At 38.7% G+C, this 25,625-nt stretch overlaps 2 protein-coding genes across 2 annotated transcripts in view; one reads left to right on the top strand and one right to left on the bottom strand.

Annotated features, from left to right (window-relative positions):
* Positions 1 to 2,627, bottom strand: part of LOC140240223 (glutamate--cysteine ligase catalytic subunit-like) — a 42,247-nt gene extending 39,620 nt beyond the window's left edge. Inside the window, exons 1-2 of the mRNA XM_072320016.1 lie at positions 2,518 to 2,627; positions 595 to 786 (exon numbers count right to left, since the gene is read on the bottom strand). Coding sequence (XP_072176117.1) covers positions 595 to 744 — 150 coding nt within the window. The 5' untranslated portion in view covers positions 745 to 786; positions 2,518 to 2,627. The remainder of the gene's footprint in view (positions 1 to 594; positions 787 to 2,517) is intronic.
* A 10,455-nt stretch (positions 2,628 to 13,082) lies between these two features.
* Positions 13,083 to 24,999, top strand: LOC140239909 (exosome complex component MTR3-like). Its single transcript, XM_072319725.1, has 7 exons — positions 13,083 to 13,288; positions 15,838 to 15,895; positions 16,700 to 16,953; positions 17,550 to 17,610; positions 18,478 to 18,563; positions 21,671 to 21,841; positions 23,934 to 24,999. The coding sequence occupies exons 1-7, from the start codon at positions 13,202 to 13,204 to the stop codon at positions 24,066 to 24,068; spliced, it is 852 nt and encodes a 283-aa protein (XP_072175826.1). The 5' UTR covers positions 13,083 to 13,201; the 3' UTR covers positions 24,069 to 24,999.
* Positions 25,000 to 25,625: the final 626 nt, after the last annotated feature.

The following is a 25,625-nucleotide window of genomic DNA, read 5'->3' as shown; positions in this document are numbered from 1 at the left end:
TAAGAAAGAGTAAAATATTACAAGTTCAACAGTATAAATTAGATCACAATCAGATGAGAAATTTATAAGGAAGTTATGATATTCTGAAATTTCGCTACTTTGGGGAAAACAGTACTTGAACAGTCAATATGATATATGCAAATGGCAAAGTGAGCATGTCATTCCCTCACAACTTACCATGGTATATATAGTTTGTACATAAAATTTTAAAATTTCCAGTTTTTCATTCAAACGAAAAAATGTCGAGGCTCAAATCCTCATTACTGATCACATATTCTCAAGTTATTCAACCAGGAAAAAGTCACATTTCAGACTTCATTGACAGAAACATTCAATTTTTGTCATTTTTTTTTTTACATGATCAATGGAAAATTGTGAGGGTATGACATGGTCAGCTCACTCACTTGCATATTCCTACCCAGCACTGAACAAGAACAGTTTTGGAGAAATTATCAAAACTTCATAACTTCCCTACTTTTCATCCAATTTAATTCAAATTTTCACCGTTGAACTCGTAATATTTTACTCTTCTTTATCAGACTAACTTTTATTTGAACTGGATTTCCCCTTTAACAGTACATGTACCACCAGTACCTCATCTCCCCACTTGAGGGTGTCACAGGGACGATCCTTGAGCCGGTGGTAGAGGTTGATGAACTGCTGGATGCCATGCTTGCGAACGTGGTCTGTGTACTTCTTGGTCTCTTCCCAAGTCAAGGGGGTGCCTTGAGAGAGAAGACCCATCACTCCTGGTAATTGATACAATGTACCTCCTTTCTAGAACTTCTGAAATCAAAACAGACAAAAAGAAGAAATGCATCTACTGCATCTAGACCTAAGAGAACATGGTACACCTCCCCAATACTCAACTACCTGGCCATGTTGTAAGTGTACCGTAATTGTATGTTATTTTCCTTTAATGTGTCTACAATGTACAATGTGTTTGCATTTTGTGATGTACAGTACTCATTGTAATTTGTATGTGTACAGCCTCTAAAAATAACAGTGTCTGTAGCCATTGACAGGACAGAGCTACATTGTACCCTACTGAAAAAAATAAATAGATAAATTTAAAATAAATAAATAAATAAAGTGGTATATTTTTAGATTACCAATACAAACACAAACACACACACACACACACACACAAATTGTTTTATTACATGCATATGAAACCTTTAGATAGCTTAACAAAAAACAAAAAAAAATATGAAATAGTCACCCAGTGTCTACAGCTTTGAAATTGGTTTAAATCTATAGAAATTACACCCTTCAACAATAATAATAATGGGTCAACATGGCCGATCTCGACTTTTTCATATTTACTGAAAGAGCAAGTCTTCTTTTACTTTATGGTAAAATTTGGGATCATAAAACTGGCAGGAAAGTGTGTTTTTCAACAATTTATCTCGAACATTTCTGGTATCTGTGTGATTAGGTGCGACTTTAGAGTCCCCTTTCATTTCTGAAAAACCTTGTACACACTCTTCATTTTCAACTCTTAATAACTTTTGAAAGGAAAATGCTACTGCTTTGAAAGTTAATACTAATTATGGACAGAATGTGTTAATGAGGCATGCTTAATTTCAGTTTAATTTGATAATTCTTTTTGTTGTTACTCCGATGGTTTACTTCCTGTTTTTTGTCCCATTCATCGCACAGCCAGCACGGCTTGGTACAGATTAAGTGCTTGAATAGACACTGTATACTTCAGAGCCTCTTTTCTCAGTTCACACTTTTCCTGAGTTTGTGCTTTCTTTCCAATATTTAAATAGGTTAGGAGAGTCCATTTGATTTGAGTAATATACATCATTTTAAAGCTTAATATAAAGTCTGCTCTTTCAGAATATGGTCTTAACTAAAAATTCATGTCTGGCGACTTTTTGTTTGTTTTGTGGTGCAGGGTCACATATAAATTACATATAGTATATGATGTCTAGACTAGGTACAAGGTAGGGTCTAAATTTACTACACACTATTAACGACTAACAATAGTAACATTGTTAGGTAAACAACAAATTTCTACAAACAAATTAGATATCCATAATAAAGGAATTTCATTGCATTATTTCGCTTCAGCTTCAACAATGTCACGATGAACATTTTCAAGAGTAAACACACACATGCTTTTTCACCTACACTTGGTGCTTGCAGAAAACACAAGCCAAACAAGGGCAAGGCATGCTTTCGAGCTCGCCAGAACTCCGGGGGTACACCACCAAAGACCGGCGACCTCACCCGGGGCCCAGCCCTCTACGCGGCTGCCCGGCTTGGAACTCGCTCATTTTACATACACTGCACACTTTGTATTGCTTGCATGCGAGCACGGCACCGGGCGGCGCGATCGAGCTGCCGCTGCTCGGAGCTGAGCGAGCCCCCGTAACACCGCGGATCAGTAGACGTCCCTGGCCCTGATGAAGTTGAACACACGTAACACAACCTGCACGTGTTTATGTAACACAGTCGTATCTCACAACCATCTCAATACAACCTACTATTAGTATTTCACATGCTCACCAAAGGGTTCTGACGGCTATAAGGGTGTTGCTCAGTCGCAAGTAGTCTTTCAGCCAACAGGGTCCACTCCTGCCGTAGACCTTTCCTGAGGACACGAATATCTTCGTAATTTACACAATTTCAAGCCGATTTCCGAGCGAGCTTTTAGGAAGCCACCGTGTAGCTCGAGCTAGCTTTTTTTCTAACTGTCAGCTGTGTGTGTGTATTGTGTGTGTAAAGAAGGAACGCACACGTATTTTACGTACGGTACACCACCAGCTAGCAGCACCAAGGAGGTACTTAACTAGGCGAGCTCGCCTAGTACCTCCTTGGCAGCACTTACGAAGGCAGCCGTTGGCTGCGGCCATATCCATAGAGCGAGCGCATCGTAGGTACGTAGTCCTGAGTGTGTGTGTGTGTGTGTGTTGTGTGTGTGTGTGTGTGTGTGCGTGTGTGTGTGTGTGTGTGTGTGTGCGTATGTGTGTGTGTGTGTGGGTGTGTGTGTGTGTGTCGACTGACCAAGTACATTACACTGTACTTGGACATGTGCGGATTCATGAACGTCAACGTTGACAGAATATTTTAGACCCATTTCAAGTATACTCTGGACACAATGTAAACAAAATGCACTCAATGTTGATTGAGTCTGATTTACTTATTATTTTGATATAATCCTGAATTAACTTCATCAATAGACAAATGAAGGTCCCAGGAAGTGGGTGCATGGGTATAGTCTCTTCAACTTTTATTTAGATTATACAAATATAATTATTGTAATCCCTCGATCCTTATCCTTACTGGGGATGATACCATAATAGATTAATATTAGATAATGAAAGATTACATTATCATGCCCCTGTCATAAGCTGACTCATGACAGGACAGAGTTGTAGTGTATAATGATTTTTTTTTTTTTCACTGCGAGTATCCAGCAAAACAACAACAAAACAAAACGAAACAAAGGGAGAGAGGGAGGGAGAGAGAGAAAATCTTTGTAACTATACTATGTCTACGAAACAAAATTCCTTATCATTGTTTGATGATAAAGGAATTTTTCTTTTTATTTCTTTTGTTTTAACCAAAAATAAAGATGGGGCGCGCGCCCGGTGCGTCCCCCTCTAATATCGCCACTGCATACAGTCATACACTATTTCTCACAGTATTCTGAAATTCTATCGATATCATCCCATAATTTGGCCTGAATCAAAAGACTACGTCATTGCTGGTACGGGCGGCGAAGATTGTTTTGCCTTAGCTGTAGTTGTTGTTGTTATCGCGTCAAAAGGCCAAGGGAGCTCGGAGGGAGTCTGATTCTGCTGAATCATGGTCGGTAGATACTGTATACGCTATAATTTTCGCGTACATAAATTTTCGCAAATTGCCTCTGTCACACATTTTCGCGAGTGGTTAAATTCGCGATTGGGGGACCAGAGAAAATACGAAGTGGCAAAGAAAGTGTGAATTTTCAACTTACTAGCAAATAAGAATGGTACTAGTTATACACTGCATGAAAAAAAAAACTTACCAAACTCTGCGAACTAGTAAGTTAGAATTAGATTTCTGATGAGTGGTACGAGGGGTTGCGATAATGGATTGGCTCTACAGTATTCGTACATCGTAAGTAGACGTGGACTAGCCCTACCACCCCAGACGCTGTTAATATACGCTGTGCTATGCGAGTGCTACTTACAGCGACTGGGCTGTGTAGATTAGTTAGTAGTTAGACATGGACGTGCTATATGTACGTAAACAAGCTTGGCCAGTATGGTCTGTTCGGAAAGCCATGACATGGTATACTAGTACTGAAATGTTCATATCATCAAGGCAACGGATTCATTTTAGAAGGTAATATTTTCGCGGTTGTTAATTTCGCGAATAGCTCCCGACTCGCGAAATTCGCGAAAATAAAACCCACGTGAAATATATAGCGTATACAGTATTCTGGTCCAAGGCGGTGATAATTCAACCTCCCTGAATACAGTACACAAGAGAGGTTGCTGACAGTGAAATGAAACTGACCAAGACCAATAGTGGTATGACATTTCAAACAATAATATCTCCGTGTGTGCCTATAGTAAATAGAATCAGCCACTACACTATATAGCGTCAGTTACAGTATTAAAAAAGAAAGAAGAGAAAACACTTGGTCTTGGTTTGGTTTTTGTTTTTGTTTTGTATCTTTTTTTCCGGGGGGGGGGGGGGGGGGGGAGTCGTGGACAGGGAAGGTGCGGGTGATAGAGATTGGTCTAGATGTGCCCCCCCCCCCCCTTACTTATTATCCGGTAAAGAAGTAGGTCACCTATCATAATAAAGTCTCCACAACCCCTGGCGATTTTTTTTTTTTTCTGTCTTGGCCGGTAATAGCCTCAATTTCCGTTGTGTTTTTTTGTTTGTTTGTTTATTTGTTATTTACAGTTGTTCGTTTGTTTTGGGGATCCCGTTGCATTTGTATTATCACATGATCTATGGCGCCGGTGAATGGCGACAAAACGTACCGTGGTTTCTGATTTGTTTGTGTGTGTTGTTGTTTTTTTTTTTATATGAATGAAAAAAAAAATCAAATTTGTTTGAATTTTTCATCCTTTAATAGGCTCGAACTCTGAGCATGTACCATTTGATAACACCGAGGATGCATGATATCCGGCCTATAATTCGAGGTCCAGGAGGCCTAAATAGTTTCAGTGAGCGTGTTTATTTTTTTTTTTGTCTCCTCTATTTGTTTGTTTTGTGTGTGTGTGTGTGTGTTTTGTTTTGTTTTGTTATGTTTGCTTGTTTGTTTGTTGTTGTTGTTGTTGTTGTTGTTTTGTTGTTTGTTTTTGGGGTTTTTTTTGGGGGGGGGGGAGGGGTCATCCGGCAGGGGGTAAGGCCTATAAACAAATGCTCAAGGTTGGTTGGGTCAAAATGTTTTGACCCCCTCCCCCATAAAGGAAAATCATATCATGGTTTGCTTGTATACATGTTTGTTGTTGTTGTTGTTTGGTTTTGGTATTTTACTGAATACCACTACAAATTGGTGTTCTTTTTCAGAATGTACATAATTAATTATGTTATGATGTCTTTACAGGGGAGGATCTAGGAATTCCGTATATACTGGAGGCAGGGGCGCTTGTTTAAAAATCAAAGGGGGCACACATGCGCTCCCATTTGTTTTCTTTTTTTTTCATTTCTCTTGTTTTAACAAAAATTAAAGGGACGCACGCCCTGTGAACCCCACCCCCCCCCCCAATAGTGGAGCAGATAAGTGAAAAAGATGCATATCCGGCGGAAAGTATGAAATTTTGCATGTAGTTGAGGGGTATTTGGAGGGCTTATTTCAAAAAAATTGCCGGATCCGAGAGATCTGACCACTTGGTTGGCGGCCATTTTGAATTCTAATATGGCCGCCATCACAAACATTGAACATTTTGCATATTTCGTCGAGGCGGCCATATAGGAATTCAAAATGGCGGCCATTCGATGTTTGTCAGACATGCACTTCAAATAATCTGTCATCAAAGTCAACACGTCAAAACGCTCTTGTGTACCAAATTTTGGTGCCACAAGTAATTTAGAACTGAAGATAGGGATGGCAGCCATATTGTAATGCAAAATGGCCGTCGACCCCGTGTTCAGATCAGCGCAACCAAATACCCATATGCAAATTTTCATACTTTCCGCCGGATGTCAGTGAGCATCTCGACCAATTTTTGCTACACAATCTGCCCCGTGCACTACCCGCCGGAGATCCGCCACTGGTTAGGGGATGAAGACCATCCATGGGGCCATAAAAGGCATATAGATCTCAGAATTTTACTATGAGCACACCAATTATTAGGTCCTCAAGGCTTACACTGTCAGTATTGCTTGAATTTGAAAAGATGTGTGGATTCTTATAATCCCATGGTTTAACAGAAGAATTTTACAAGCCAAATCATACAGCACGACAATGCAAAACAAAAAATAATAATAATAATAATTTAACGAGAGAGGACACACACACACACAAACTGTTTCAATGGTCAATGTCTGTATAACAAACTGTTATATAAAAAGTAGGCCTATCAAGGCCCACAGAGCCTAATAAAGAACCATGATGTCCATCTATTTATATAGAATAAGAATATTATATGTTATATGATGTTGAACAAAGAACACATCGCAAGAACACACGCAAAGACAAGAAACAAAGAAAAAAACAAAAAAAAACCCACCACATCATAATTACCTTGTAATGACATTTGCCTATTATCTTTTTACCTTGACGTTCATCCACACGGGAACCATTTATAGAACCCCCTGCAAAGGGACCGTTTGAGTTGGTTCCAGCTTTGAAGAGTATAGTTATTATGTTACCTTTTCTCTTTCGTTAATCACATTGTCATGAGTTGTGTCATGTATCCGATGAGGCCCGTCATATTTGAACGACAAAAGACAAAGACAGAAGAGAGAGAGAGAGAGACCATTTCAACAGGTATATTATCTTTTAATTTTAATACTTTGCTTTGACGTTTAAAGAGGATGGCTACTGGCTAGTAACCGATCAGTGGGAATCAGTGAGAATGCTGAGGGATGATTGTTCCAATCCGTGTGGGATTCATTTAAGAGTACATTCATATAATTATCTATACTGTTGTGTGAAAATTATTTGCTTCAGAACGGTCTCATATTCAAGTATTGTGCAGATTAATGCCCCGTCACTGACCAGGCACGCTAACCTGGAAACATTAAACTGCACATTACTTGAATATGAGACCATTCTGAAGCAAATAATTTTCACACAACAGTAGATATATTATAATATAACCCACAAGGATTGGAACAATCATCCTCCAGCATTCCCACTGATTCCCACTGATCAGTTACTAGCCATCCCCTTTAATCATCGAAGGATGAGTCAGCAGACTTTTCTGTCATTTTTTTTTTTTTTTTTTTTTTTGGTGGTATGTTAACCTCTGCTGGTTGCCCATCCATGCATCCGATGGACTATTAAGTTTACCTTGAAAAAAATGCTATATAGTATGTAAACATTCCAATTCTTTTTATAGTCGTGAATTATTATTTATTCAGAGTGATGGCAGCCGGAATCATGTGCACCATCCTAAGACTACACGCTCTGCTCTGACCACCCGAAGACACCCCTACGCACCTGTCCACATCAGGGCAGGAGGCCGGAGTCCGGCTCCAAGGCGGGTCATCAGTCCTTCGTCGTGCTCGAATCAGGGCCGGAGGAGCGATTTCAAAAGTGTGTGTGTGTGTGTGTGTGTGGGAGAGGGGGGGGACTTCCGGGTTTCATGAGCTAACAAGCAAAAAATAAATAAATAAATAAATTTAAAAAAAAAGGTCTTCATCTCATCTTTCTCCTTCCCCTTTTGGACTTCTTCAGCTTTCAAGATCTCTACCTATTTCTTTTTAGTGCCACTTACGTACTTCCGGGTTAAAAAAAAAAAAATGGAGGGGAGCCAAAGTGATGACATCTTATGCATAATTCCTTTGTATGGAGCACAAAAAGTGGGGGGCTGCCCACCCCTGCAACACCCCCCCCCCCCCTTCCGCCGGCCATGCGAATCTGAGTACTGTAAGGTCCTCCCTCCGTTCGAGCGATGCATATGGCGTTCTCAAATCGAAATCGCAAAGTCACGGTGCGGCGTGTTTCTAGTGTTTTGTCAAAAGCGATTCCTCGGTCAAAGCGATCGATCAATGGTCGATCGTTCGTCGACGATAAACAATTGCGTATACTGTCGAGTCATTGCTAGTCTCAGGGGAGAGAATACAGAAATAATTGAGCGGTGACGTATTTTTAAACCCCCAAACAAGTGCTCCTTGACAGTAACTGTATCACAGGCATTTTTTTTTTTTCTTTTGAAGGGCCCCTGAAATCCAAATGCATGTTGATTTGTGTTCTCAACATCACTTTTGCGGTGAAACGAATATTTAGAAACATTCCATATACTTTTAACGATTTTTCTTCTATTTTTCTTCAGATTACTTGGGAACGCCCACAAAAAATCCTTCCAAACCAATATTCCTCAGATGAACTCATCTGTCAATCATTGCTAATGTTTAACAAAAGACATTGGAATGCGCCTTCCCCTCGACTCAGCATAACTTGCACGTTTCTGTGATATTAATGTGACTAACAAAAGACATGGCGAGGGAAAATGCAAGTTATGCTGAGTCGGTTACAACTCGTTATTCCGAAGGTTCGTTATTCCGAACGCTCTTCAGTCCAAAGATTCCTTATTCCGAAGGTTCGTTTTTCCGAATTTCATTTTCGGATGAACAAATCTTTGGAATAACGAACCTTCGGAATAACGCCACAAATGTTCGGATTAACGAGCCCTTTTTTCATTTTCGGATTAACGAACCTCTAGGTTTAGGGAATTTGCGTGTTTCGGATTAACGAACCTTCGGAATAACGAACCTTCGGAATATCGAACCTTCGGAATAACGAACAGCACCCGCTGAGTCGAGGGGAAGGTGCATTCCAATGTCTTTTGTTAAACATGAGTACTTTAGCAATGATTGACAGATGAGGTCATCTGAGGAATATTGGTTTGGAAGGATTTTTTTTTTTGTGAGCGTTCCCAAGTAATCTGAAAAAAAAAAATAGAAAAAAAAATCGTTAAAGATATATGGAATGTTTCTAGACATTCGTTTCCCCGCAAAAGTCACCGGATGTTGAGGGTATAATCATAAGTCAACACAAATCAACATGCATATGGTTTTCAGGGGCCCTTTAAGAATTAAGGAGTGTGTGAAGAGTTTTATCGCAAAACCAGCTAACTTCATTCTTGTTAAGTTGTGATATTTGTGATTGAAGCTACTAAAAAAACAAGAAAATAATAAGAAAATACAGGATGTTTTAATCATAACTTACTGACGAGATTCCTTGTTATGTCACAAGTGAGGCATTACTGGAAAGGTTTATCTTTGCTCTATCTGATGATGAACTTGCTTTTCAATAACATTATTTAAAAAAAAAAAATCCTCACCTCGTTTTGCAATGAATCTCTTCATAATAATGCAACCAATGACCTATTATGTCACAGGACCACCGCGGCATCGCCAATATGTCCTTGTACATTGTAGGCATAAACTTGCCGAATGAAACAAGCATTGATCTCCTTACTAATAGGCCCTACAGATTTTTAACAGACGCACCTACTGGGGTATAGGACTGATCGAGCTACATTAACTGTACCGAGGAGATAGCCTATTCAATAGGCCTGCCTCCTTGAGCCTACAGACAACTGCACAAAGTGATTGAGACAAAAACCTGCTGAAGACTGCTAAATATTCAGTAATTGAATCCAGCCAATGGAATCAAAATGAGGTAAAACTGAGTATCATGGCGCCTGCACGTTCGATCCTAGCAGAGTATCTTCGTCTCTAGGCATTGAACGCCATGATACATAATGAATAGGAATATGAAACATTAGAACAAAGGCCCTATATACCCTGTTCAAATGTCAGAAGATATCAGTGGCTATAATCTACATAATAGCAGACTGATCATTGTAACTTGCTATATTGAATAGACAATGAGTGACCTAAGACACCTACCAAATCTTGTACGATCATGGGACCCTCAGAAAACACAATAAGAAAACGAATAATGGTTAATGAACTAAGGAATAATGTAGGACAAGAGTCATGATTACAATTTGAGTCTTGTAATGTCTTCCGTTGAAGTTGATTTTTTGTTCAAGAAATAATGTTATTCTTATTTTGCTGCTAACACTGATTTTTCCACCATTTCACTCCTCCTGTCTTGTCCTAGTCCAGATACTGGACGATTTTTATCATCCGTAGTCCCCACACACTCGGCACCCACCCAATGCGCCCAACCGCTGATTGCGACACTCCACCAATTGGTACTCCCGAGGGGTGAATTGTGTAATACAGTGTACATACAGACACCATCAACGTACGTCCGTACACACGCGGGCACACTACGAATACAGTCCAGGAAGTGGACTAGTCTTGTCCGTACTCGTTGACCTGTAACTTTTCACTTGTCCACTCCCCCCCCCCCCCGCGTCCGTTGAGACAGTGATGCTGAGTTGTTTCGAGCTGGAGATGGACTTCCAGATAGGGAAAGCAAACCTCACTGAACGTATAAAACCTGGTAACATAATATTATCGTCAAACTGAACGTCAGTTACGACACACTCGTAGTTTTCAGGAGATACGATGCAAAACCAATAGAATGAAGTCCTATTCCATACCTGGTTCGGCTATACAACTCTCAGTAAAGCTCCATTTATATTCATTGTTTGGTCTTAATACTACGACCTTGCTCATGTTTATCTATTCTAAAAAGCAGATGTGCAATATTTTTTTTTTCTTAATATAGTATGGATTTCAATAATTCGCTTCTTTGTGTGTGTGCCAAGTGGCCGTCTTGTTTGTTTCTTTATTTCTTTCTCTTCTCTTCCCTCTCCTTCTTCTCCCTTCCTCCCTACATGGTCCGGTTATACAAAATCACAGTTAAGCTTTAGCATATCAATCCTAATGGTTTATTGGTCACACTCTCTTTATGTATTTTTTCTTTCTTTCTTTCTTTCTGGATGCAAAATGTGCAATATTCATTTTCTAAGCTTTACATTGTATTGTATTGTGCTCTATTGCATTGTATTTACGTGCGGTTCCAACATGGAATCGTCTATAACCAAGCTGTTATTTCTTTTTCTTCACTCTCTCTCACTCTCTCTCCTTCTTTTCTTTCGTGACTATTAATACTTGTACTTATTGTACATTGTACTTAACCTCCAACACTTTTGCAATAACCGAGTGCTCTCATTTGAGGTTTATCAATGTCTTTTGAGCAATACGTCCGTTTAAATATGTAATGCATATGTGTGTATACGTGGTATTTTTTTTTATTATTCCAGATATGCACGGTCCGTTGTTGTTGTTGTTGTTGCTGTTGTTGTTGTTGTTGTTGTTGTTTTTCCCCTATGTCAATACCGCTATGTTTCTGTTTTCGGGGTATTTTTTTTCCAAGTCTCACATATCTTCCCTCGCATCCGCTATAGTTTTTGGTTACATTGATTCCTCTTACTCTTCACTAGACTATGTAACACTCCTCTTCTTCTCACCTTCTTTCTCCCCTGCATAGTTATCCCTTCGTTCTTTTGCGCGCTCTCTCTTTCTCTCTCTTCTTTCTGAATTCAATTACGGTTGTATCTTTTGTTTCCAAGAGGATGGTACGGTTACTGTTTCAATTGGGCTTATGGGTTCCAATGTGTGTGTGTGGTTTTTTTTTTTTGTTTTTGTTTATTTTTTTAACGATGATTTCGATATAATGCGAAATATTTTATTTGATATGAAAGAGTGTAAATTTTATAAAGGAATTTGATTCATTTTATGAAAATATGTATATTTGTAATTCTGTTAATTGTTCTAGTTTTTTGTACACTTGATAATTATTTTCATCAATTCCATTTTTTTCTTCCGCGGACTGTTTATATCTTTATTATGATATGATTCATTTTATGGAATTGTTAATTTACTTTTAATGCTCCAGCATTTTGAAGTAATGAACAGTTGCATACAAATGATTGAACTTATGTATCTTAACTGATGATGTATAGGTTTGTTTTTTTTTCTTACGCGGACTCCCGTTCCTCTTTTTCTCCCACCCTCATTTCTGCCACCATAATCCCTATCAGTCTGTTTGTCTTTCTTCCCTTCCTCACTTCCTTTCGAGTCCATATCCGACTGAATATAATATGATGTGTTCATAATGGAAATGCTCTTTGTAATTTTATCATTATCTTATTTATATTGTGTATGTGTTATACTTTTGTAACATCGTGCAATTCAGTCTCTGACTGCAATGCGATCGAAATAAAACCATTATTGAATTGAATTGAATTGAATTGAATTGAATTATTCCCGAATCATCTTATTACCGTAGTACTATAATAGTGGTGAATTTGTGCATCATGTTGAAACAAAAGAAAACAATAGTCTAAGAAAAAACTGGAAAAGATATAGGAAGAGCTTGGTTAAGAATTTATGTACTTAAATTTAGTCCCAATTTATTGCTATAAATACTACAGTACCTATATTTCGATATGTAAAATGCTATGTATAGATTAATGATTGTATGCCATATTTTGTACATGCATAGACAGCCTCTGTTGGAATGAATGGATGAATGAATATGATTCATGAACGAATAACGCATGTGGATGAATGGAATGGTAGACATGGGATTGAAGAGAAAGAAGAAGAATATGATGAAAAAAGAAGTAGTAGTAAAAGAAGCAGAAGAAGAAAAGAAGTTCGAAGAACAAGAAGAACAAAATACAGCAAAATCAATGACAGCAACTAGTAACAACACAATCACATTCAAGGCAAAACTGATTGAGTGTCTTCTTTTATCCTGAGATTTCACGAGAGTGTATCATAATTATTGTTTTTATATTTAATATCGAGGGAATTCACAAAGTAAACTACAAATTTGTATGATCTCTCTCTGTCAGTAGGTTGGAAGCAAAGAGATTTTCTCCTCCCCCACACTGGGGAAAATCTCTTTGGTTGGAAGTCATTTCTGTGTTTGCTGTCCTCTACGTTCATGGACCACAAGCACACCTAGCTGAGAGGCATGTTTGTGATAAACTCACCTCTCGTGTACTGTGAACTATCCAGTATCCACCTGGCCTAACGATATTATTATCCTAATTCTTGCTCCTGTACTGGATGAATTGAAGGTACAATGCCAGTTGATACGAAGCGAATTCAGGGACCTGAAATATCTCAAAGTCCACTCCTTTACAGAGAAGCAGAGGAGAAAGTACCGTTGGTAAGGGAGAGCTCAGTCCCATATGCAGTGATATGTGTTAGCGTTGCTAGCCTAGTGGTGGCAGAGAAGAAAGAAAAAAAATAGGCGTCTAATGTTTGACAGTAAAATTTAATAGACCAATGTGGACTAAAATTTAACCGGCATTTCTAGCAAAGTATGTGAACCTGCATCACAAAACCAACCAAAGTCGCCAGACGACATTGATTTTGTGTTTTTTCTATTATTGTTAAATTTGTTAGAGTAACTGCGTCAGTACGCGGCCGTGCAGCCGTTCGCGGCAGGTACAACATACACGGTAATATACAGCTAAACACAGCATTGCACTGTTACATGCACACTACACATATACTAACACACTAGCAATCAACAAAAACCAACTGATAAAATGGGCACGATCTCTGACGAAAGTGAAATTTTCTCACCTAAATGACAACATATCGCATCCAAAATGAAATTTTCAGTACTTCTTAACATAACAGTTAAGAAACAATGGTCCAAGAAACTGGATTTTTTTTCGTTTTCTCGATGTTCATGGATATTGAAAACATATCCTCACGTAAAATAGAATTTTCGCGAGCCGATGTGGGCCGCCATTTTTTTCAGAAAGTGGATGTTACCATCGAAAAAAATGAGAAAAACACGAGAAAGACATCAACAACACCGCCAGAAGTGCGATCTTGTTTGCGGCCAATGCATGTGCACATGCTATTTTCACGTGCTTTCGCAATGGGAATTGGCGCTTACGCAATGTTCGCGAGACGTGTGAAGGCGTTCAGCTAAAGATCGCGGAGGACGCGCGTATTGCATAGGGATTGTACATCGTGCCGCAAGCAGAAATACTACGTCGCATATCGCCCTTATCGGCGAAAATTGTGCCGGGTTTTGCCCTGGTAAATCATGAAAACTGCGTTGGTCAATGGTAAATTTCTTTCATGAAAACAATTGCGTTAATGAATAATCTTGTCTATGATATATGAAATGGTTGAAAATAATTTGCCTTATTTGTTTACAAGTTGGAAAAACTCTTAACAATGCTTAAACTGCCGCAAACGGGATATTTTACTCTAAGTACAGTGAAATGTACACAAATATTAAATAAAGCTCTAATTTTAAAGCTGGGCAGATTCTGAAAGAGGAGAAGGCCTAAATTACAAAATGATGTCAGTGTGGTGACATGAGTAAAGCCCCCAGCCCAGTTTTTTCTCTAATGACTGTTAATCTGGTGTACGGCCGGCCTCCAGAATCCGGACAATTGTCGGCATCGCTTGCTGCAAGCCAGCAAATTCTACTGTCACAACACACGCATATGACATAATTTCACATAGGCCTAAGGCATTAAAGCAAAGCCAAAGATGCGAAGGTTCGACCTCCCTGTGCTATGGTCAAATATTCTATTGCAGAAATGTTTCAGTGTCTGAAAACTGGTGGTTTTACTTTGGGCCCTACTGTAGATAGCTCAATACTCGCCAAGACGATAGAGTGTGCAATGTTGTGTTTGTCTACTCTAACCAACCAAATGGACTCCTATTTTACAATGTAGATCACTTACAATCTATCAATATTGGAAAGAAAGCCACGCTCGGTGAAGTATAAATAGGGTGGGTCTATTCAAGCACTTAATCCTACCAAACTGTAAAAAGAAATGTGCCTCTACACACTGTACAATGTCAGTCTTTGATTATGGTATCGCCTAATAAATGCCATGGATTTTCAGAAATCTTAAATATCTCTCAAATAACGTTAAATGTATTTTTCATTTTCATTAATTTTTGCGAGATCTCAAACCATAAAATGTACATGTACACATTGTAGGTACTCGGACCTATTGTACATGTGGGACTGGAAACAATTGGATTAACTTAAAGCAAATTACAGTGGGTTCCCATGATATTTTCCTCCAAATTTTGCTAAAGGGAAAAAGATGAATACAGATGTCACTTTTAAAGTATTCCACAGGTCATGTGACATTTACAGTCTGTAATCAATTGAAAAGTGCTTAATGAACCGCAGAGTTGCTGTGGACAATCTAACGTTACTAATGATACATGTAATTGTTACTAACAATGCGTTTGGGGATCTAACTAAAAAATTATAGGTCAAACTGCTAAAAATATTTGCTGGAACGTTTGCTATGATTGTATAAGTGATATAAATGTAACACTTTAAAGTGTAGAACATGTAAGTTACATTCACTTTTGCAAACTTTTTGCCGTAAGACTGATTTTTTTTCCTCATTCAAAGTCCTTCTTTTGTTGTTGTAACGTTACTAATCAACCCTTTAATTTACCATGGCATCTCTATTTGTTTTATTGTATTCATTCTTTTCTGTGTCATAATCCTGGGAAGGGTGAACATGTTATAACATGATTTTAAATACATGTAGATGGTGACATACAGGCTGTAGTGGTAAAAGAAAATATGAAAATTTTAGTACCGGTACCGGTAAGTACATCATGTATAATGTTACTACCTGCAGTATTGCCCATGTACAATGTATGTACAGCTGTACATCATTTTGGTTTTATTTCTCTTTAATGCATCTCTTGCAGATTGCTAAAACAGGCAAAAGACATGATGGAAGAACCCCACAGGAAATTCGCCCTGTTTGTGAGTGCAACATCTTTCATTCTTTTCTTGATGTCTCTTCTGATTGCAATTTTGTGTTCTGTTTCTGTTGCTGAATATCAAAGGATATTTATATGGAAAAATATTGTGCCAGTTGGGCCTTTTATTTAATTGCATTGGAATTATATTTCATGCTTTATACCTTCAGGTGTCATGTAGATAACATATGATTCTTTGCACTCTTGTGAAACTAATAACAGAAATCATGAAGAAAAGAAAGGAAAAAGATTAAAGAGAGAAGATGAACATTAAGTTTGATGTGTGTGTGCTGTGTGTGAGTGTGGGTGCTGTACAATGTATGTGTGCTGCCATTGTATCTGTGTGTTTGAGCATCTGTGTACCTATCAAGGCACTGTTGAACATTTTAAATAGAATATCTAGATGGTTCTACATGCTATCTGACCGAGTCTCTGCTATAATTTCTATGTAATTAAAAAAAAAAAGAAAATGGTTAAATAAAAGCCCAAAATATTAAATACTTCTAAAAAGGAACATTTGTGAGTGAAAGGATTCGCCATGTACTCACCAAATTGCGTAGACATTTGTGCTAGAATGAATTGTATAGTACACTTTTTACTGATACGGCTGTGCATAATAATAGATACCTCAGCAGTGCGCCTTGTTTGTCGAGCTTTTGTATACTGGAGTCTTGTTTCATGCGTATGAACATTATCCTAAAGTTCTGTCTGAAAAGGTCAAAAATTTTAAAAACTGAGTCACCTACACCTTGTAAATGCTGAAAAGTGTCTGTAAAACATTTTCTTCTCTTTTGTCATTGAAACAAAGTCCTAAAGGCTGGCGTAGTGAGCCAGGCGAGGGGCTCTGCCTACATAGAAGCCAGGAACACCAAAGTTATATGCGCCGTCTACGGACCGCGCGAGGTTCCACGTCGCGAGGGGTTCAGCATGAGCGGCCAGCTCCGCTGCGAGTTCAAGTTCGCCTCATTCTCCTGCCGTTACAGGCGCAGCCACGTCACCGACAGTGCTGAGAGGGAACTGGGTCTGCAAGTTCAGCAGGCCCTGGAGCCAGCTGTATGTCTTGTGAGTCTCTCTCGTCAACTTTTGTTCTGTCATTTTTATTATTTTTTTTTTTATAAACAGTGTTACAAAAATGACTATAAAAATAAAAACAAAAACCTACCATCACAATTCCAAAGCAGGATGCTGAGTTGATACATTGTTAAAATATCTGCTAATGTGTAGAAGAGTTGAGGTCACTTTCTTTTTTAACACTTTCTGATGTCGTGGTTTATTATTGTTTTCGTTTATGAGGGAAACTGTAAATGGAAATTAAGTACTTAAAGTGTGATGTGTATTACAACTGTACATTGGACATTTTTTTTTCCATTTCAAGTATGTCCTGTTATTTTAACACCAGCATAGCCATGAGTTTTTAGCTAATAGAAACAATACTTTTCATTCATATTTGGTGGTTTGTGAATGTGTAATGATATTTTTGTTACATTATATGTCATTCCACTATTATTATGCTTTTAGATGATAGTGCCATCCAAAGTATTTGCTTGCATAAAATTCATTGAGTGCGAAGTATATGGTTACTTTTGCAGGTGGCAGCTGTTTGCCACATTTGCAAGATTCCTTCTGTATTATTTTGTCTTTGTGTCTTGTTCTCCCAGCACAAAATTCCAAAATCTCAAGTGGACGTCTTTGTTACAGTACTGGAAAATGATGGCAGTGGTAAGTGTTTGAAATCGCCAGTAAAAAAAAGAGAGGTTATATGTGACCCTGCATCACAAAAGCAACAAAAAGTCACTAAACATGGATGTTTAGTTAAGGGCAGATTCTGAAAGAGCAAACTTTCAGCTTTAAAGTGATGTATAACTCAATTCGAATGGACTCTCCGATCCTATCTAAATCTTGAAAAAAAGAAAAGGACATACTCTGGAAAAGTGTGCACAGAGAAAAGAGGCTCAGAAGTATAGGGTCTACTCAAGCGCTTAATATTTGATACCAAGCCCTGGTAACTGTGCAGTAGATGGGACAAAAAACAGGATGTAAAAGAACATATCAACAACCAGGAAGGGCTTATCAGATTAAACTCAAATTGAGTACACTTTCAAAGAAGTGGCATTATCTTTTCAAAAGTTTTGAGGTTGAAAGTGAAGAGTGTGTAAAAGATTTGTAAGAATTGAAAAGGGGTCTCTAAGACATACCTAGTCACGCTATGCCCCAAAATAAGTGTTCTAGAAAAACTGCTAAAAATGCAATTTCCCATTCATTTCATGATTCCAAACTGTAGAATGATGTAGAAGAGATTTATTATGTAATTTCCATCTGGACCCTTCAAATCGTTGTCATTTCAATGGTATGTGTATATGGTTGATCCACATTTCTGACTAAAACAGTGTAAAAGGATAATAGATTCTTATAATTCTGATTATAATTACAATAATGCTGATAACAACAATGATAATGCCATGATTATCACCATTTCTGCTGATACTATATTCATCTAACCATCATTAATATTCATTTCAATGATAATGATGTATGTTTACATCATGGAGTTCCTCTTTTGTATTCATCTCTTCACCCCTTCTTCAGCTTTAGCTGCTGCCATCACATGTGCTTCAGTTGCAGTGGCCAATGCAGGCATAGAGATGTATGACATCGTCATTGGCTGTACGGTGGTAAGGGCAGTTCTAGTATTTTCATCCTTCAATATTTATTTTTTTATTTTCATGTGAAAAAAGAAGAAGAAATACTGTGTATGCATGAAGGGAACAAGATGACATGAAAGCTACATGTACAATTCATGTTAAAAACATTGCTTGATAGTACTCCCTCATACTGTATGCCAAATAAATAGATTGGTGCTTTACTACATATGCATCGAATTGATCCTCTAAATTGTCATGAAAGCTTGACAAATGATTGGAGAGAAAACATGGAAAGAATTACTATGTTTCTTTCATCATCTCCAGTCATTTGTCAATCTTCAATGACAATTTAGAGGACAAGTGGGTTTTAGACTGTTTCCAAAGTTAATTGAGAGCATCCAAATCTCACTGATCAACAAAATTGGCCTCTGCATTATTTGTTTTATGAAATGAGCCCGTAAATTCATGAAATTCAAAATTTTTCCCCAACATACGTCCGGTACACTATACAACACTATACAAGGCTTGAGCAATGCGTTCAGACTTTACAGGACACATGGCTCAGGGTGAGTGTGAATCAGTAAAAATCAAAACCTTCTGAAGTAAGCCTTCTGAAGTAAACCTTCTGAAGTAAGCCACTTCACTGATAACTACTTTTTTTGATGCAGTTTTATTGTCCCCGCCGAACGAGTTCGAGCAGGGGACTATGAAACGGGCTCCGTACATGTGTGTGTCCGTGTGTCCGTCTGTCCGTCCGTCCGTCTGTCTGTCTGTCTGTCTGTGCGTCCGTGTGTGATCAAAATGTTCAATTTGCTACTTCTCTGTCATTTATGAGCCAATTTTGATTCTGTTTGCTTTATATGATAGCACTACATGGGAGCTTTGAAACTTCTACACAGAATTTCAGTTGTGACCTTTGACCTTGACCTTTGACCTATATTGTACATTTTGCTTCAAAATGCTACTCCTTCGCCATTTCTAACCCGATTTTGATTCCGTTTGCTTTATGTGATGGCACTAGGTGAGGGCTTCAAAACTTCTACACAGAATTTTGACCTTTGACTTCTTTGACCTTTGACCTTGATTTTTGACCTATATTGTACATTGGCTACAAAATGCTACTCCTTCGCCATTTCTAACCCGATTTCGATTCCGTTTGCTTTATGTGATGGCACTAGGTGAGGGCTTCGAAACTTCTACACAGAATTTTGACCTTTGACCTTGATTTTTGACCTATATTGTACATTTTGCGACAAAATGCTACTCCTTTGCCATTTCTAACCCGATTTCCATTCCGTGTGCTTTATGTGATGTTACTAGGTGAGGGCTTCAAAACTTCTACACAGAATTTTGACCTTTGACTTCTTTGACCTTTGACCTTGATTTTTGACCTGCATTGTGCATTTTGCTACAAAATGCTACTCCTTTGCCATTTCTAACCCAATTTCATTTCCGTTTGCTTTATGATGGCACTACAGTCTGTAGGTGAGGGCTTCAAAACTTCTACACAGAATTTTGACCCTGGACTTCTTTGACCTTTGACCTCGATTTTTGTCCCCGCCGAACGAGTTCGAGCAGGGGACTATGAAACGGGCTCCGTACGTGTGTGTGTCCGTGTGTCCGTGTGTCCGTCCGTGCGTCCGTGCGTCTGTGTGTACGTCCGTGCGTCCGTCCGTGCATCCGTGTGTGATCAAAATGTTCAAAATGCTACTCCTTCGCCATTTCTAACCCGATTTTGATTCTGTTTGCTTTATATGATAGCACTACATGGGAGCTTTGAAACTTCTATAAAGAATTTCAGTTGTGACCTTTGACCTTGACCTTTGACCTATATTGTACATTTTGCTTCAAAATGCTACTCCTTCGCCATTTCTAACCCGATTTTGATTCCGTTTGCTTTATATGATGGCACTAGGTGAGGGCTTCAAAACTTCTACACAGAATTTTGACCTTTGACTTCTTTGACCTTTGACCTTGATTTTTTGCCTATATTGTACATTGGCTACAAAATGCTACTCCTTCGCCATTTCTAACCCGATTTCGATTCCGTTTGCTTTATATGATGGCACTAGGTGAGGGCTTCAAAACTTCTACACAGAATTTTGACCTTTGACTTCTTTGACCTTTGACCTTGATTTTTGACCTAAATTGTACATTTTGCTACAAAATGCTACTCCGCCATTTGTAACCCGATTTCAATTCCGTTTGCTTTAAGTGATGGCACTTGGTGAGGGCTTCAAAACTTCTACACAGAATTTTGACCTTTGACTTCTTTGACCTCTGACCTTGATTTTTGACCTGTATTGTACATTTTGCTATTAAATGCTACTCCTTCGCCATTTCTAACCCGATTTCGATTCCGTTTTCTTTATGTGATGGCACTAGGTGAGGGCTTCAAAACTTCTACACAGAATTTTGTCCTTTGACTTCTTTGACCTTTGACCTTGATTTTTTACCTATATTGTACATTGGCTACAAAATGCTACTCCTTCGCCATTTCTAACCCGATTTCGATTCCGTTTGCTTTATGTGATGGCACTAGGTGAGGGCTTCAAAACTTCTACATAGAATTTTGACCTTTGACTTCTTTGACCTTGACCTTGATCTTTTTACCTATATTGTACATTTTGCTACTAAATGCTACTTCCGGCGGGGACATATATTACGCACCGCGTAATTTCTACTTTTCCTTGTTTACCTATATTGTACATTGGCTACAAAATGCTCCTCCTTTGCCATTTCTAACCAGATTTCGATTCCGTTTTCTTTATGTGATGGCACTAGGTGAGGGCTTCAAAACTTCTACACAGAATTTTGGCCTTTGACTTCTTTGACCTTTGACCTTGATTTTTGACCCATATTGTACATTGGCTACAAAATGCTACTCCTTCGCCATTTTTATCAAAACCCGATTTCGATTCCGTTTGCTTTTTGTGATGGCACTAGGTGAGGGCTTCAAAACTTCTACACAGAATTTTGACCTTTGACTTCTTTGACCTTTGACCTTGATTTTTTACCGATATTGTACATTTTGCTACTAAATGCTACTTCCGGCGGGGACATATTTTACGCACCGCGTAATTTCTACTTTTCCTTGTTACTCCCTCCTTCTGTTCCTCTTCCCTTTTCCCCACCAGAGGCAAGCCGGAAAGAGCATCTTGCTGGATCCGACGGAGGTGGAGGAGTATCACGGCCTCTGTGAGAAGGAACCAAGTCATGCGTCGGTCACTGCCGGCGTCTTGCCATCTCTGAATCAAGTTTCTGGTCTTGTGCAGAAAGGGCAGCTGAAATGTGACGATTCCATCAAGGTTTGTGGACAATCCAATCTGTCCAAGCGATGGGATTGGCTTTGCATCTTGTGGTTTTCTTTTCCTTTTTCCTGGGCTTAATAGTTAGCTAGCATTTAGATGCACAAGCCTTAAATTTCATCCATTTGGGTCAAGACCACATTTTTGAGGGGACACAGATCCGCTCAAATGGGCACAAGTGAGTAAAAAATTGCGGCCATGGAGGGTTTGATTTTCAAAGGGGCATTCCATTGGTCATCCATTGGTCATCATATGCGACATGTTTATCAAAAAATTCTGAAGGAAAGAAATCATCAGAGTGACAGTCTGCATCCATGACTTGAAATACCCACCAGCATTCGGCAATTTGCTGCCATGGCAGCAAATTGCCGATGGCTGGCTGGCCGATGGCTGGTGGGTATTTCAAGTCATGGATGCAGACTGTCACTCTGATGATTTCTTTCCTTCAGAATTTTTTGATAAACATGTCGCATATGATGACCAATCACATGCCATTAGTCGTATTTAGGAGTCACTATATTGTAAGGAACAATTATTACTGGAGGTGCTGTGGTCTATCAAAGTGCACACCGCACACTTTCAGTGAGAAGGGTCAAGGTTCAAGCCCTGCCACACTGCTTAACTGTAAACCCTCTCTGTGCCACAGACTTTGAATAATGTGAACAACACTTGTGGGGTTTTTTGTGTGAAACTGCACTCAAGGCAACAAAGGATTAAGCAGGATGCTTCATTCATATTAAACTAAAGAGGCTACTCTGTGTACTACAGTAATTGAGGCCTGCATCAGTTACAATTATCTACCCAGATGTACAGTCAAAAAAGAAAAGAAAAAGAAAAAAAGATTGCAATAGGATTTTTGCATTGATAACTTCCAATATGATTAAACTGTCTGAATGCTATTTCAGGGTCTAAAAATATAACCTCTTACCTACGTTTTGCAGAATACCCCATTCAATTTGGTTATTAGTGGTCACAGGGAAATGTGGATCTTTGTGAAGCATGTCGTGGATGTGATTCTTCCAAGTTTAGCACGTGGATGCTCTTGGAACTGCATAATAATGTGTCAGCACAATAGTCAGAACTTGGAGGGAAGGGATTCCTGACATGCTCTACAAAATCCTCATTTCTTTTTAACCACTGAAGCAAATCAGATGGGGTTTTCTGCAAAACGTTTGTAATAAGTTGTAGTTTATATATCCTGAAATGGTATTTGGACTGATTCACTATTTTTAAAGTTATCATTGCGTGGAGTCTCATTGTAATTTTTTTTTATTGACCTAAGGTATACTGTAAAACATGATATATTCGCGACATGAATTTTTAGCAAATTGGAGCTGACGGCCTTTTTTGCGGCATGAAATTTTCGCGAACTACCACTGGCATTCAATGCATATAGTGTGGACAAGAACTTTCGTGTGCATTTTAACTTCGCTAATCTCGGCGCTCGCGAAATTCGCGAAATTAAAATGCACGCGAACATTCCTTGTTTTACAGTAGACATTTCCCTCAAAGACAGCAGCACGTTACTATGGAGGGATGTATTTCTGTTTGCACTGAGAGTTGAAAGCCTGGCTTGAACAATCTGTAGGAAGGGGGATGTGTGTACACTTTAGTTATAGGCTGATTCCAGTGAACAGGCTTGTACTACATTGCAAGGTACTTTGACCATCACATTGAGGCAGAGAAGTGCTGTAAAAACATCACCAAAAAATGTACATCTTCGAGAAATCTGTCATTCACAGGGTAAGTAAGAATGATATTGATATTACTGATAGTTGGCATAATGTCATGTACTTAAAACAGTGTAATATCAATTACCCAAATCTGTTCAACAAAATATTTGGAGGTTTGGATATTTGTACCACTGGCACTGACACATCACATAGATTACTTGAAATATCCCACATTGTTAATTTTTTGGGGGTTTAAGCTGTCATCCCCCCATGGTTATAGTAGGTGTCAATTGTGTTTAATAATATAGTATTAATGTAATGTGTTTCTCAGTAATGAGAAAAAGGGTTTCTCCTAACTTTTCTCCTTTGGTTCCAATTCTCTTTTCTATGTACTTGTGGGAATATAATGCACTCTCCAGGCTTTACAGCAGTGTGTGGACGGGAGCCAGAGAATGTATCCAGTCGTCTACGAGTGTCTCAAGAAATCCATCAAGAAACTGAAACCTCCGCCGACTCCTGACAGCAGTAGTGACAGCCTAGCGAGCCCAACATGACTTGGTCCCAAGTTTGGTCCTACGTCATGGACCCGTGACAAAGACATTCCTGGTGTGGACATTGGAAAGGGAACAGCTTCTGAGATTCAATCTTCCAACAAAGGACAGCTTCGTGGAAATTTCCCTTTCGATAGATCAAATGAGCTGAGATGTGATGTGTTTCATGGAGACCCTATTCATACTTGCAACTTAGTTTCCATCTGTGCCATAGAAGGATTACTGTCATAATAAGACCTGCAGTAAACCTGTTTAGGATGAGTCCGGAGCACGCTTGGGCAGGTGTCTATGGAAAATGCGTGTTGTAGCAAAATCAAACCGTCCTCAACGGGTTAAGTGGATGTGAATGGCACAACTCTAAAGTTGATTTCCATTATTAGCTTTTAGGTGGAAAACTTCAGACTCTGAATTCCTCAAAGTATTTTTTCACATCCATCCTAAAAACAGGGCCGGTGCCACGTTTTTTGAAAGTTAGGGGGCCCAGTTTATATTTCTGGTGCCACTTCTTGGTTTAATCACCTGACAGGCAAAAAGAAAAAAAAAATGATAAAAATAAAAGTAATGACAAGCAAGAAAAAAAGGATTCACTTAAATAGGCCCTATTTACTTACCTGACAAGCAATCAAACAAAGAAACAAACAAAGGACTTGTAGGCAGCTATTTACTTACTTTTCGGGTGCCACTTCTAGGTTTCATCACCTGACAAGCAAAAAAAAAAAAAAAAGAGGCTTCATTCACCGCAATTTTCCATGTTCTTCTGGTGCCACGTTGCGCCAGCCATGGAAAAGTGATGGCATCCCCAAACCATTTATCGCTTGAGACAACCAATGCTGTCATGACAACATACCTATAGATTTGTAATCATTACCACCTCCCATTACGAGAAATGTCTCTGAATATGAAAAAGGAATAAAGCAGACCTAGTACAACAGTACTACCTCATCACCAGGTATCCCTATTTAAATCCCTATGACTCAAAAGCATGTGTTTGGGGTGTGTGTGTGTGTGTTGTGTACAATGGACTTCTATTATAACAAAGTTCTTGTTATAGGCATTTTTTTTTTCGTTATGGCGAAATTTCATTATTAACTGAACAAATAATAAAAAACATAGAGCGTATAATATTGCGACCTGATTTTTTACTTCCTTGTAACCGGAATTTCCTTATAGCCATGTTCGTTATAACGGGAGTGCATTGTATGCACAATTATTCAAAATGTGTCATAACAACGGCAAAGTTTTTATTTTCATCTGAATGCACCACAATGTAGTTCTACAAATTGTTTTTAAATTATTCATCCGACACCCAGCAGGAGTTAGCCAAACCTGTTTAGGCCCCCCTCTCTTCGTTAGTTGCCAAAAGAATTATATTAGTGTTATGAATCGGGCATGCTTTCGAAAACAAGGCCAATCCGGGGATATATGTTAATATAGACATACATGTGTGTGTATGTAAATACTGCTAATACTACTACTACTACTACTACTACTACACAATGATGATGATAATAGTAATAACAATAATGTGTGTGTGTGTGTGTGTGTGTTTATATTTATATT

Source organism: Diadema setosum, chromosome 16, assembly GCF_964275005.1.
Source record: "Diadema setosum chromosome 16, eeDiaSeto1, whole genome shotgun sequence".
Classification (NCBI taxonomy): Eukaryota; Metazoa; Echinodermata; class Echinoidea; order Diadematoida; family Diadematidae; genus Diadema; species Diadema setosum.
The sequence above is the reverse complement of the archived record's forward strand: the minus strand, read 5'-3'. Positions and strand labels throughout refer to the sequence as shown.

Bases quoted from the DNA above. Each gene is read 5' to 3' on its own strand.
- LOC140239909 (XM_072319725.1), top strand. From the start codon at position 13,202: ATGCCAGTTGATACGAAGCGAATTCAGGGACCTGAAATATCTCAAAGT. The intron at 13,289-15,837 runs GTAAGGGAGAGC...CATCTCTTGCAG, and splicing joins CAGAGGAGAAAGTACCGTTG to ATTGCTAAAACAGGCAAAAG. The intron at 16,954-17,549 runs GTGAGTCTCTCT...TTGTTCTCCCAG, and splicing joins TGGAGCCAGCTGTATGTCTT to CACAAAATTCCAAAATCTCA.